Raw genomic sequence first — 14935 nt, 5'->3', positions numbered from 1 at the left:
CCCCCACGACGGACACTTGATTCTGACCACGGTTTCTGATTTGAAGTGACATTTTTTCCTGATGTGCATAAAATTTGATAGTCAACCCCGGTCAGCGTTGATAGAGGTTGTATTCATCTTTTGAGAATTCATGGCATTTTCCTTCTTATTTGCCTTTTCTCATTGGTTCTTTCTTTGATTTAAGAGGGAAAGAATTATTACAATTCTTAATTGTAAACGTATTTGTAATTTCTATCTGTAATTTGTAATTTCTTAATTGTAAACGCAAATGTACAAGACTAGTAAAAATCCAATCGACAATCCAAAGACAAAACTAGAATAATTTGTTGGCAGTATTCTAGTGTTTAAAATAAAACAAAATGAAATAGCTGGGACTCATGTCCCATCTCTGATCACTACGAAGGGAAAAAAGTGATAAAGCAGATTGCAACGTAAATTTGGTTCCCGATCTATGCATCAGAGAGTGTAAACACGATTGCGTATTTAGTGCATTACAACAACACTAATTCTAATTGGATAGCCATGTATGAATATTTCTAAGATGGTCACTACAAAATCAAAACCGCCGAGTAGTTTGCATCAATTCCATTAAAATTTTTTTTTTCTCTACTTAAGCCGGTGAAAATGGCTTTGTTCGAACTTGAGTAATGAGGATTGGCTAAATTTTATCATCAATTAAGGTTTATTCATTTACCGGAACTCATTTGATCAAAACCTTATTTTATGCTCCATGTCAAAGTAGAGCACAATTTCAATATGCATTGGTGCAAATAATTTTGTATACAATAAAATTTCCAGATACACGATTTCATAGGAGTAAGTAAACACATCTTAAATTTAGTTTAAATAGTTTAAATTGTTTCAGGAATGTGTAAGGTGCAGTTGACAATCGGGGGGGGGGGGGGGGTGCGCGTGGAGGGAGATTAAAATATCTTATTTTTTTATGTAATATGATCACATATTACCAAGAGATCCTTACAATATGTAATGAAATAAATAATCTGTACTGAATGAAAATATAACAATTAAAATTTTTTTTTTCAATCTCCAATAATGGCAATTATCACATTTACAAGAAAAATTGACAGAAATAGCATTAAAAGAGGGCTTGAAGTGCAAATTTGATGATGGCTATTACTTTTTCTGGCTGCAAAAGCAAATACTGTACTTGGAATTCATGGGATATACAGTGGAACCTCCCATAACACAGACACTCCCCATTCTTAGTGGATACCTCCAGTTACCAAACACGTTTTGAATTATGTCAACATGACTCAGGATATGCGACTGATTATTTTACTATCAATTAATGGACACTCCTCGTTAGCGGAGAAAATTTTCGGTCCCGTGAGACTCACAGCATCCATTATTGAGAGGTTCCAATGTTGATCAAAATTTTTCATATGCTAGACGTTTCAATGCAGTCAGAAATCTTTCGACAAAAATCAAAATCACCTACAGATATTCAATTGTGAGGATTTGAGAAGAATGCTGCATAGTAAAACCAAGCTACAATTATCACACTTGGAAAACATCTATTAATAATAAAATTATTTTTATTAAAACTAAGTAACAGTTGTAGTTTTGTGTGTTTTTTTTTAAAGTAATTTTAATATTAATAGATATTTTTTGTGTCATGCGAATATTACTTTGACGACACAATCAATGCAACTAAATGCATATGTTTTGTGCTATATGCATATGTTTATAGTTTTATAATTCACAAAATCTAATTTTTTTATGTTTTGTAATGAAGTTTATTGTAATTTTTTTATTGTAATTATTTTCGAATTTTTAACTCTTTTTATATTACCCTGTTGCAGGAAAACATTGATGCAAAAAAATCAAAAATTTGTTACTGCATCTTTCAACTTTTTTATGTGGGTTTTTAATATCTTTACCGGAAGGCAGAGAAATTTTGTTTTTGAAAAGGGGGCGATGGGCTGAATAAGTTTGGGGAACACTGGACTATATGATGTAGTAAACTTTTTAAACATTTATCTGTTGTAAAATGAGTACAGCAGATGCTTTATAATCAATGCACATATATAAGCAGTTGAAACTTTGGACGGTCAAGAACCATCTTGAATCAGGGAATGTCAAATCATCACATAGTTTTCCCTTCAGTGTTTATGCTATGATTTATTCAAAGTGTATATTTTATAAGAAAAAAACATATATTATCGAAAATAATTCGGTAGAGAGTAGAAAATTATTTTACAATCATATTAAATATTTATTCTTTGTATAACAGTCACTTTAAACATTACACACAATTAACGTGTGTATTTCTAGTGGGAATTTCTATATTGAAAAGCAATATCTGAGGTTTCTAACAGAGGGTTAAACCATGGTTTAAACTGTCAAAAATTGTCATGTGTCAAAAACCTGCCAACCCTGGTTTATGGAGAGGTTCAATTGTGAAATTTACATGCCCGTCTGGGGACCAGACCCATCTACTTCTTCCCCCCCCCCCAGTTGCAGCCCCTGAATGGACTTATTCACCCCCATTGTAATTTGAGTCCAAAATATCACCAGAAACCTCGACACTATATTAGTGCCAAGTTTGTCTCTGACAAAAAGCACCTTAAAATTTTTAATTCAGTGCCAAGATGGCGGTGACAGACTTGGACGTTGATTTTCACTCTTCTTGCAATAAGCAACTAGATGTCATTGAAAAGGCCCTATTTGCTAAGTGTAATATGAATTCCCAGTTGAGGGAAGATGGGAAGAATGCTCTTGGTGAGTTAAAACTGTTGATATTTTCTAATTTTGAAAGATTAAGAGCAGATAATTATCGGCAAGCTTGCGAAGATGCTATCATGAAGGTATGTCAACAGAAATCTTATGCAGAGGCAGTTGCGCCATCTGTTGTGTCGATGGTGAAGCTAAAAGTAAACTGTAACAAATTTGATCTGGCTATATCTTCGAAAACTGGTGAAAATTACTCATTGGAAGCAGGGTTGACAGGTTTTTGACACATGGCAATTTTTGACGATTTAAACTGTCATGTTCAATAAGAAAACCAAAATTCCTGCGAAAGAATTTGAAGTAAATCATACATATGGAAGTTGCTGCTCCAGTGATATCTTTATGAGAAATCTTGCTACATCAAAAACTTTTTATGGCTAGAAGTGATTCTTATTTTTTACGTGTTGTTCAACTCAATTTACACAATTGCAGTCCAACGATCTTCTTGATTTGATGTCGGGACTTTCAACTTCAACTTAGCAGAGTGGGAACGTTTTCAGAAGATTTATGCAAGGGAAGTTCACGCCAAAAACTTCGATGCATGGTTCAAGGGATGCCCAAACCCTTCTTGTTTGGATAACATGGTGTCTGAGTTGGAAGACATTATTATCAGCGCAGCAAGGATGTCTATTCCATATAAGCACGATCAGCGAAACGTGCCCTGGTGGTCTTTCGAGATCTCCTGCATGAGAAAACAATTAAACGCAGCAAGACGTAGATACCAGAGAGCGAAGAATATTGCCATTCGGAATATCTTTAAGTTGAAATATGAGCAAATCAAACAGGGCTATAAAAATAAACTAAAAGAGTCAAAATTAAATTCCTGGAGAGATTTTCTCTCAGGCATTACTGTTACTAACGTGTGGAGAAAAATTTACTTTGGAATGAAAACTAACTTCAAGAAAAGAGTTGAAATTTCTGACTTGGAAACTTCCAGGGGTTCTTTCACATCATCTTTTGAAGACTTTATATCTGCAATCATGAACAAGAACTTTCCTCGAGACAGTGTGAACGATGACCAGGTATCTCACCATGCTCTCCGTGAGGAGGCTTGCCAGTTGTATACAGAGAACAATGACGTTCCCTTTACGTTTGATGAAGTTGACAATGTCATCAGAAAACTCAAGCCATATTAAATCTCCCGGTCCTGATAAAATCACAAATGAAATGATTTCATGAGAGCTGTCTTTCCACTCTACTTTTCCTTTTTAACGCTTGTCTACAACTTTCGGTTTTCCCAATTTTCTGGAAAAAAGCTGATGTCATTCCGATTCCCAAAGGATCGGACAAACTGCGTCCTCATCTAGACAACATAAGATGTATCAGTTTACTTTCTTGTCTAGGAAAATGTCTTGAAAAAATACTTGCTGGAAGACTCACCTGGCACCTTGCTCAAAGTGGAACTCTAAACGTTGATCAATACGGCTTCACTCCTAAAAAATCAACAAAAGATGCTCTCTCTCGTTTTTGTAGACTAGTTTGTAAAGGCAAATGTAAGAACTATTTTACTGTTTTGGTTTTCTTGGATATCAAAGGTACGTTCAATAATGCATGGTGGCCTGACATCTTGACTCTTTTGAAAAAAGCTGCTATTCCTGGAAACATTTTTAACTTATATAAAAGTTTTCTGCACCAGCGCACCACTGAGCTTGCACTTGGTGGAGTCTAAAAGGTATACGAGTTGGAGAAAGGCTGTCCACAAGGCTCTATTTCAGGACCAGCTCCCTGGAATTTAATCCTGAATGACCTTTTGCAGAAACTGTCACGTTTTCAGAACTGCCATCAAATTGCTTTTGCTGACGATTTGCTTCTTGTTGTCCAAGGACAAAATTTTGGGGCTGTCTGCAATCTAGCTCAAGATATTCTTGATTTCATGGTTCAATGATCAAAGCTCTACAAGTTAGAATTTAACCCAAACAAAAGCAAAGCTATAATGGTACATAAAAAAATGAATGATGAAATGGAGGTGCTCTTAAAACTTGGTGAAAACGCGATAGAAAATGTCGAAGAAATAAAGTATCTTGGTGTTATCATTGACAACAAGTTTTGCAGGAAAAAACACATCTCTTACCTGTCTCACAAATCAGAAAAACTTCTCTGCAGCTTTTATAAAATCTGCAGAAATAATTTTAGTGTGAACATTGATGCCATGAAACTTATTTACTCCCAGGGGATTATTCCCGCAACCACATATGCTTCAAGCGTTTGGGGTGATAGTCTCAAGAAAAAAATAAATGCTAAATATATGAGAAAAATACAGAGAAGGTTTCTATTAAGAATAGTGAAGGGGTATAGGACAATAAGCTATGAAGCTCTTTTTGTCCTTGCAGGAATTCCTCCATTGATTTGGATATCCTCACCCACAAGCTCGCTTGAAGCTCCTTCACTTAATCCAACAACAACGCTGCTGAAAATGGAAAGCTTAGTGTGTCGAAAATCCCTCATCCGGCTGCCAGAAAACCAATCTCAATTAAAAATTTCGATAGAATAATCCAGAAGTATGATAGTGTGTGTTACACTGACAAAAGCAAAATTAACTGCAAAGTTGGATTGGCCTTTGTCCTCTATCAACAAGGGATTGAAATCTCGCAGCATCAATATCACATTTGTGATGACTGCTCGGTTTTCCAAGCGGAACTCCTTTGTCTTAATCTCGCTCTGAAAAAAGGTTATCGAATTCCCTGGCTCTAATTTTCTTATTTCCAGTGATTCTCTCTCTTCTCTTCTTGCTCTTCAAGACATAACCCACAGTGAAAAATTAATTGTCTATGTTCAGTGCCTTTTAAAAAGCTGTCTCAATAACAAAATAGTTATAGATTTTTCATTTGTGAGAAGTCACTGTGGCACCATCGGAAGTGAGAGAGCAGATGAACTGGCCAAATCCTCCACTGCTCTCTGAAGAATTAGTAAAGTATGCAAACCTCCATATTCGTTCTGGAAACGCCTCTACCGCAAAGAAGTCGACAGAAGTTAGAACACAGAGTTTTTAAAATCCAATACGGCAAAATGGACAAAATTTTTTTTCTAACAATGCATCATTGGTTAAAGCAACCTTATTTTTTTCCGGATTTCCTTCTCACCCAGTTTTTAACTGGACACTGAAATTACAAATCTTACCTCAAAAGATCTAACTTATCAGAGAGTGACATATGCAGTTGTGGAAAGGGAAGGGAGGATACTGAACATCTGATCTTTGAGTGTTCAAAGGTGACAATTCATTCAAGAACTGAGGCTTCTGTTTTTTTTTCTTTCGTGTTGTTTATATTATATGTGTATATTTTCTTTTTTGTTTCCTTCTTTTACGTATTTTTATTGTATTTTTAAGTATTTTCATGATTAAGTCCTTTTTTTATTCTTTCTTTTACTTCTCTTATTTTTTTTTCTCCTTTTATTACCTTCTTCAATTTATATATATATATTTCACATTTCTATTATTTTTGTTTTGTTTTTTTTTTGTTTTTATTATTTTTTATATTATTACTAGCTTACCCGTCGGCGATCTCAGAAGAAAGGAAATTCAAGGAAATGAAGGAAAGGGGAAAAAAATTAAAAAAAAAAAAAACTATGCCAGAAACCTTTGCGGGAGTGTACTCAACAACTTCCTAAAGTTTCATGGCGATCGGATGAATGGTGTAGTAATGCATGAAGGACAAACAGACAGACATACATTCGTTTTTATATATATAGATTCTTAATATTATTATTTTCTATAATTATTTTTCTATTATTTTCTATAATTATTTTTCTATTATTTTCTATAATTATTTTTCTATTATTTTCTATAATTATTTTTCTATTATTTTCTATAATTATTTTTCTATTATTTTCTATAATTATTTTTCTATTATTTTCTATAATTATTTTTCTATTTTTATTATTATTATTATTTTTTAATCTTCTCTTTTTCTGTTTACTTTTATTCTTTTTATATATTTTTTATCATTATTATTATTGTTTTATTTTCTTTGAAAACCATTTTTCTCTTTTCTACCAAGTATTATAATTTTTTTTCGTTTTCCACGGTAAAAATACTGATTGTACCATTATATATGGCCCCATGTGTGGTGCATAGGGAGATGTCTTTGTGACACAAAATTTAAAAAAAAAATTTTAATTATTTATTTTCTGTAGCCTTCCTATGGGATTGAACCAGTGTGCACCGCAGATCCTAGGAGCATAGCGAACCTTTGTGAAGGAACGTCACAGCAAGCTGTTGACATTGATGATTGCCTATTTAGAGATTTGAAGTGGCTCAGTTTTAGATTATTCTAGAGAGGTGCAAATAAACGTTGTGGTGACAAGGAACCACCGTCGGTAGAAGTATGAGTTTTAGTACCCTAAATCAGTGTTTCTCAATTTTTTTTTACATTATGACCTTCTTTGCACTATATTTTTTCTCATGGCTCCTCTGTCTTATCGAGGGCCTCTCTACCTTCATTCAAGTGTGAAACCCTTTCTATTCACTAATTTAATCAAAATTAAATTTCCAATGAACAAAAATTTTATAAATCAGGTTGATCTCTGGAACACTGGGCCAGGCACGGATTCAGAAGTGGGGTGATCACCCCTTCCACAAAGCCAAATTATATAAGAAAATAGTTCTGTGTAAAATATGGAGTGATCCAATGAACCTACATAATAAATTCCCCACACACACACAAACAACTCCCTGGGTCTGGACTTACCCTGGACTGGAGTTTGGTGAGCTATTTTCTTACGAGAGACATGCATGGCCATCTCAACATTATGGGTCCTCAGCAGGGTTTAAGCTGGATAAAAAATTCCTTTTGCAAAAAAGCGAAAATGGGGGGGGGGGGAAGATTTAGCAATGCTAATGTAATGATTGATGGTTGAACGTCTACTTGTTACTCCTCCTGTACACATTTTTGCGAAAGTGGTTGCTACTTTTTTCGCATTCTACGATTTTCTTTTGCATTTTGCGAAAAATGCAACTGTAGCTTAAACCCTGGTCCTCGGGAAAAGTGATGTTCTGATAACCCCCATACTCAGCTGGGAAAAACAACTTATGTAGTTACATACTTACATACAGAGGCATATTTAATGGTGGGCACACCAGGAACGTGCCCGGGGTCCTGACTTCTAAACGGCTTCAAAAAACACAAACTTCACACTTTTTTCTAATTAGGATGGCCCAATATTTTCTTTTCTGCCTGGGGAAGTCATCAAGTGCTTTTGAATATATGCCAATGTTAAGGCCTGTTTACACAGGTCTAGTAGGGAAATGGTTAAGTAGAAAAGAGACCAGTCAGTTTTTCATTTAAGTAGGCATAATACACATGTGCCAGTGAGCAAGGTCTCTTATTATCCAGTGATCATTCACTGCTTGATTACCTACTTCGTGAGAGATTTTAAAGCACAAGACGACTTAAAATTTAATTAACTACTGAATAACTTAAAACTTGTCTTAAACAGGCCTCCACATATTACAGATTTTGATAAGCAAAATTCATCCTCAGTCAAATATGGTAAGACTTTGGTATAATGCCATCACATTTAACGTCGCCCGCCTCTAACATAACTTTTTATTGATTTCTGCCAGTATAATTATCGAATTATTGGGATTACACATTATTAAGTCACCCTGCTTATGAAGTCATTTTTATTTGGTCCCCAGGGGTGATGTTATGCCCAGATGTAACTTTGAATCAGAATTTTTAAAATACCCAATTTCACGACTTATAAAATTTTGCTTTAAACTAACGGTTCTCAACCTTTTTTAACTCTCGGAGTGCTTTCTGGTGTATAATTTCTATGGCGAAGCCCCATAGACCTATTTTTTATTTGTTCTTCAAAGTTACTGATTTATTTATAGGCCTATTATTTAAAATATATAAATTTTTTTTCAAATTTACTGTTTTTTTATTTTTCTCGAGCACCAGTTGAGAACCGCTGCTTTAAACGTTTTGGAAAAAAAAAAAAAACTCACCTCACTTGGAAAAAATGGAGCAATAATAGACATACTGAGATACGACGTAAAATCGACCAGGCACAAACTGAATGCTACAAGTTTTTGCTTTTTGGTGAATTTATGACTCTTCTTGTTCTCCTTACACACTTGAGTTATTTTACTTGAGCTTTTTAATTTAGGAACTTGCGGGCCAATCGAAAATGACCTGATTATTCTATCAGCAGGTTTTCTTGCCTGATATCCAACAAACCTTCCTTTCATTGACACAACAGATAATCGTCTTAAATGTGGCTTATGAAGAACATCTTCAGAAAAACTTCTTGAAACAGTTGCTATGTTGTTTTGAAACTCATTTTCAATCCCGTTTGCATAGTCACAGCTTTTTGAGAATATTTGTCCCATACCAGAACTTTCATCGCATGAACTTTCTGTGTCTGAAGAGTTTTGATGAGGATCAGAAAAACAGTTGTTTGCAAAAGTACTTCTCACAATCTTTCCTTCTCCTTCATCACTTGAGAATGCCATGGTAAATAAAAGCAAATTTGATGGCACTAAACTTCTCAAAAAGAATTAGTCCTGACGAGCTGCTTGATTCGCATTCTGTTGATTCTGTGTTAAAATTAATAGATGCAATACTGCAAGTTCAACCTAACAAATAAACTTTTCTCTCATCCAAATGAACCCTATGAAAAACAAATAAATTCCATAAATTAATACTTTCTTGGTACAAGAAAAAAGGAGTTGGATTTTTATGTTTTTTACTCAGTAGATCACAGGCATATTTTTTGGTAATTACATGAAATAATCATAGAAAATGTATCTCATATTCATTAAAACATTATCAATCAAAAGTCAAAGAATTTTACAATACAATTAAGGGAAATTTATTTCTTTGGCGAAAACAAGTCTTTTTGAACGAAACGGTCATCTGTCATATGAGGTCTCAAAGATTAGTGGTGGATATGGTGATATTTTTAATATAAAAAATTTAGATCGTAAATAGCCTTATCATTTGATAATCAAACTGACACCATAATTTTACATCACACCGCAACTTCGGCCTTTTCTGTGATAGCCATACCATACGTCCCGTACTTAATGGAACTTTCAAAGGGTGATGTGACAGTCTGGAACAATGATTCCAAATGTGAGGCTCCAAACTCCACAGGAGTAGGCCGACCATATTTACTCGCGATAAATACGGGAAATTGATCTCCGAAATACGGGACAATGCCAATTATTGTGAAGAAATGATGCCAAAAGTAAACAAAGTTGCCAACTAATGCTACGATCAGAGAAAAGTTGCCAATCGTGGGAAATGAAGCACCACTTCAAATTGCAGTGAATTTAAAAAAAGACAAATAAGTGAGATGCATATTCTTGTTTATAATCCTAATTATGGTAATGTAATTTCTGTGTTGGAAAGATAATTTTAATCGTGAATTTGAAGAATAAAAAGTTAAGTTGGCTGAAAAACCGGGCAATTTTGAAAAAATGTCGGGACAGCCAAACAAGCAGAAAAAAAACACAGTCCCAGGAAATACAGGATGTATGGTCATCGTACACAGGAAACATATAGAAATTAATCGTTTTTTCTTCTTTTAATGGGAGCTATAGTTTGTTTCAGGTTAACTTTGCAGTGGAGAGAAAGGTAGAGAGTGTATTCCTTCGCCGCAAAATATAGTTCCCATACATCGGAGGTTTATGATGATCATTTATATAGAATATTTCAAATTTTTTTATGATTTTGAAAAAGATACTGAAAAAATACCGTTTTGAACCAATGTATATTCGTTTAAAATTTTTAAATTAGAAAAATATTGGTTACCATTATCAAAAATCCATGGCGAGCTCAAGAACATTTTGGCGCGATTTCCAAGAAATTTTACCCGCCAATATCACTGTCGTGCTTTTTTTTTTTTTGATTGCTCAGTTATATATATATATTATATCGTCATTTTGTTGAATTTTTTCCGATACAATTTTTCATTCAGTTTTGCATGTAGTTATAGGCCTACACACCCAGACGAATATTCAATCAGGTTTTTTTTTCTCGCGAAAATAACCTCCAACGAATTCAGATATTCACTCACAGATTACAGGAAGTGTCCCTCTTTCACGACAGCGCCGATACCGTTGTGAGGCTCTCTTTATGGGGGTAGGTTACGGTTCCAGACCCCCCCCCCCTCTCTTTTTTTAATATCTATTTCTTGCCGTGTTCGTAGGATAGGGGTGGTTTCTGAATTCCAATAGCCGATAGCGGAGGGTGTTGACATAAGTAATGTCTCTTTTCACCACACCAACTTCCTCCCCCACAGCAGAGGCTGCTCCTCCAGATGACCCTTCAGTGTCTCTCCAGATAAATATAAATAAGCAAGAGAGAGAGAGACCCACAATGGTTTAGGCTTGCAGTGTATTTTTTTCTTCTGTGACGGTTGTATCTTGCTTTTCACCAGAGATAGACACGCTAAAACGTTCTCCGTTCTTTTTGGCAATAATGCATAAAGCACGTTATTGAAAAAGAATAGGAATTTCGGATTGCAGGTGGCCTGATGGAACACATGTTGGAGCAACAACAATTAATAAGATAGTTCTACAACGTCAAGTGAGGATTCCATAGAATGGGAATCCGTGAAAAATGACTAAAACTGTAGTGATAATAAGTGGCATCGACGTATATGCGTTCGGGTGGATGAGCGACGGAAATTTCGGCAAGAAAAGTGAGTAAAAGAATTCTAAATTTTGCCTTATCATTTTTATTATTATTATTTGGGGCTATTCCCAAATTCAAACGTCAAAACCGGTTAATAAGAGTTACTAAGATACTTTTCAATAAAAAAAAAATGATTTCAAAAACCGCAACTTTGATTTCTCAAAGTATCAACAATGATTTTTTTTTCATTAGCTAATTTTTTGTTACTAACTGACTGCAATTTTTTCTACAAGCATTACGTTACACGTAAAAAATATTTTTTTCTGCGAGATTGGCGAGAATCAGCCATACCTTACCAAGGCCGCGCATCGATACATAGGTTAAGAGGCTTTCGTTGCCATAACAACGAGTGATGCGGTTCCCTCGTAGCTTCCTCTTCACTGCAAAGTTAACCTGAAACGGACTATAGAAATTTCAATTTTTGTTTTTTTAACTTTAAGTTATCGATCTGCCTGTTTTTCCTTCAAAAATGCTTGATCCCAAGTGTTGTGTTTTCTTTAACACTTTGTTAGCCGAGTGGATAACACATGGGTATTTATTTTGATGAGTATTTATTATTACGTTAGACTTAGATAGATTACATACATATAGATAGGAAGAATTTATAAAGCGGAAAGAGCAGAACATTTAGACATCTTGTCTACTTGATGTCCGAGGTGGAACTCCCTAGTTCCCCTTACACAACACTAGGTGGCGTTGTATGTTCTTATCAGTTTAGTTCTTTTAGTCATTTCTTATAAGGACACCACATTCCTCCCCGCTAATTTAAAGATCCAACCGGACAGGAGCTTTCCTGGTTCGTTGGGAACGTCGCAAAGGAAAGGAAGTACTGGACGTCGCTGGTGCCTTAGCTGGTGTTGGTAGATCGCTACTGATCTCTGCCGGAGTTGTCTGTTCTTCTGGAGCAAACTGCACTTCGGAGTCAGCAGCGACAGGAGTTGATGAAAGTTTGCCTGGAACTCGGGGTATCACCAAGCTTGGCTGGACTTGATTGCCAGCTGCTCTCATCTGGTCGATGTGACGTCGGAAGAGAGTTCCATTTACATCTACAGTGTAGTGCAGAACTCCGTCTTTGTTGAGAACAGTTCCGAACTTCCACTTGTTATTGGCGGATCTGTAATCTCGCACAGCCACACGATCTCCTGGCTCGAAAGTTCGGTCATAGAAGTCTGTGACCTCATTTCTGATCCTTTCTTGAACCCTGTTCTTGATATTTGGCAAGACTAGGTCTATCCTAGTTCGGATTTCTCTTTTTAGGAATAACATTCCTGGGCTTTGCATGGTAGTCGCATTTGGCGCTTTTCTGTAATTCAACAGAAACGTGCTCACTTTTTGGTAGATGTTTCCGGGAAATCTTTGCATCGCCCGAAGGGATTGTTTTAAGGTGTGAACGTATCTCTCTGCCTGCCCGTTGCTTGATGGTTTGAAGGGAGCACACGTTTTGTGCTTTATTCCATTATTCCTCATGAATATTTCAAACTCGTGTGATGTGAACTGAGGACCATTGTCACTCACTAACACTAAAGGCAGTCCAAATCGAGAGAAACAGTCCCGTAGGCATTCAACTGTCTTGAACGTGTTTGTTGATTTCATCGGGTATACTTCCATCCATTTAGAATGAGCATCGACTACGATCAAAAACATATGCTCGAATATGGGACCTGCGAAATCTACGTGAATTCTCTCCCACGGAGCACTCGGGTATTCCCAATGGTGTACCCTTGCTTTCACCGGATCGGACTTGAATCTGGAGCAATCTGGACAATTTTTAGCAGCTTTTTCTATGTCGCTATCAATGTCCCTCCAGTAGACGTAGGATCGAGCAATTGCTTTCATTTTAACAATGCCCAGATGGCCTTGATGGAGTTCATCAAGAATTTGATTTCTAAATTTCTTCGGAATAAAAACTCTTTGGCCATGCATTATACATCCGTCCTGCAAGGTATACTCGGCTTCCTTCCCTCCTAAAGGTTCACCGAATTTCAATTTCCTCAGCAATGGACCCAACTCGTCATCATTTTGTGTCTCTTTTGCTAAATGTTGAGCTTTCACTGGTAGTGTTTCGATTTGATTCAACTGGAAGAGTTCTATGTCATCCTTGACAACTAAGTCTTCCGACCTTAAAGGTAATCGGGAAAGACAATCTGCATTACCATGGTTCTGTGTGTTACGATAAATGATATCGAATTGATATGCTTGTAAGATCAAGGCATAATGCAGAAGTCGAGTAGCCGTCAACACTGGTAGACCTTTCTTCGAGCTGAATATCGCTACCAAAGGCTTGTGATCTGTTATGAGAGTAAATCTTCGGCCTTTCAAGTAAAGCATAAATTTCTTTACTGCCCAGATAATTGCCAAAGCTTCTTTATCAATCTGGGAGTATCTCTGTTCCGTTTTCGTCAGCGTACGAGAAGCGAAGGCAATTGGTCTTTCTGTTCCATCTGGTAAGACATGTGATAGAACTGTTCCTATTCCCACTGGAGAAGCATCCGAAGCAAGAGTAAGAGGTAGTGTAGGATCATAGTGCATCAAGATTCGCTTTGAGCAAATTTCCTTTTTGATCTTCTTGAATGCAGTCTCACACTTTTTAGACCAACGCCACGGAACGTCCTTTTTTGTCAGCTCATTGAGAGGATAGGCAATGGTTGCCAGATTAGGACAAAATTTTCCGTAGAAATTTATCATGCCCAGAAAACTTTTTATTTCCTGAACGTTTTTCGGTGCGGGAACTTTCAAAATTGCTTCAGTTTTCTCATTTGTTTCACTTAGGCCATTTTCATCAATTTTGTGACCTAAGAAATTTATTTCTTTTTGAAAAAATGTGCTCTTTTTCAAATTTAACTTCAGCCCATGCTCCTGACATTTTTTGAAAAATTTTTCCAAAGCCCTGAGATGTGACTCGTCATTTGTTCCGGTCACTCTGGCGTCATCCATAAAAACTTTTACACCATCTATTCCTTGGAATAGCCCATCAATGTACCTCTGCCATATTGCTGGAGCTGCATTTAGGCCGTACATCAATCTTTTACAGGCGTATAACCCCTTATGAGTGTTTATGGTTAGGAGTCGTTGACTGTCAGGGTGCACTTTCATTTGCAAATATGCATGACTGAAATCCAATTTTGAAAATCGTTTACCCCCATTTAAACATGAGAATATTTCCTCAAACGTTGGTAAGGGATGCTGAGGCACCTCTAGCTTAGGATTTAATGTGACAGAATAATCTGCACATAACCTTATGGATCCGTCTGGTTTCACCACGGGAACAACTGGTGTAGCCCAATCTGAAGTTTCAACTCGCTCGATAATGCCTTCTCTTTCAAGCCGGTCTATTTCTTTTTCAACCCGGTCTTTTAATGCGAAGGGCACAGTTCTCGCTCTACGAAACTCTGGGGTAACATTTGGTTTTAGCTTTAGTTCCACTTCATGGTTATTTATCTCACCCAATTTGTTGTCGAAAATTTCTTTATAATCATCCAACAATTTTTTGAGATCCATGTCATTAGCGGTCCTCACAGCCTTAAGAGAGTTCCAGTCTAGAT

General features: G+C 36.1%; 1 protein-coding gene across 3 annotated transcripts in view; it reads right to left on the bottom strand.

Annotated features, from left to right (window-relative positions):
- LOC149083237 (MFS-type transporter SLC18B1-like) overlaps positions 1 to 9753 on the bottom strand; it is a 201983-nt gene extending 192230 nt beyond the window's left edge. For 2 of the 3 annotated variants that reach the window (XR_016193225.1, XM_089236451.1), the window contains exons 1-2: positions 9552 to 9753; positions 8699 to 9363 (exon numbers count right to left, since the gene is read on the bottom strand). Coding sequence is in view for 2 of the 3 variants with exons in the window: in XM_089236451.1 (XP_089092577.1) it covers positions 8699 to 9205 (507 nt within the window). In the remaining variant the exon portion in view is untranslated. The remainder of the gene's footprint in view (positions 1 to 8698; positions 9364 to 9551) is intronic. The other variant, XM_089236452.1, reaches the window with a different exon arrangement.
- Positions 9754 to 14935: the final 5182 nt, after the last annotated feature.

The sequence above is a fragment of the Pholcus phalangioides genome, unplaced genomic scaffold, assembly GCF_987345545.1.
Source record: "Pholcus phalangioides strain wild (caught in Gottingen) unplaced genomic scaffold, Ppha-v1.0 ptg000009l_1, whole genome shotgun sequence".
NCBI classification, from domain to species: domain Eukaryota; kingdom Metazoa; phylum Arthropoda; class Arachnida; order Araneae; family Pholcidae; genus Pholcus; species Pholcus phalangioides.
The sequence above is the reverse complement of the archived record's forward strand: the minus strand, read 5'-3'. Positions and strand labels throughout refer to the sequence as shown.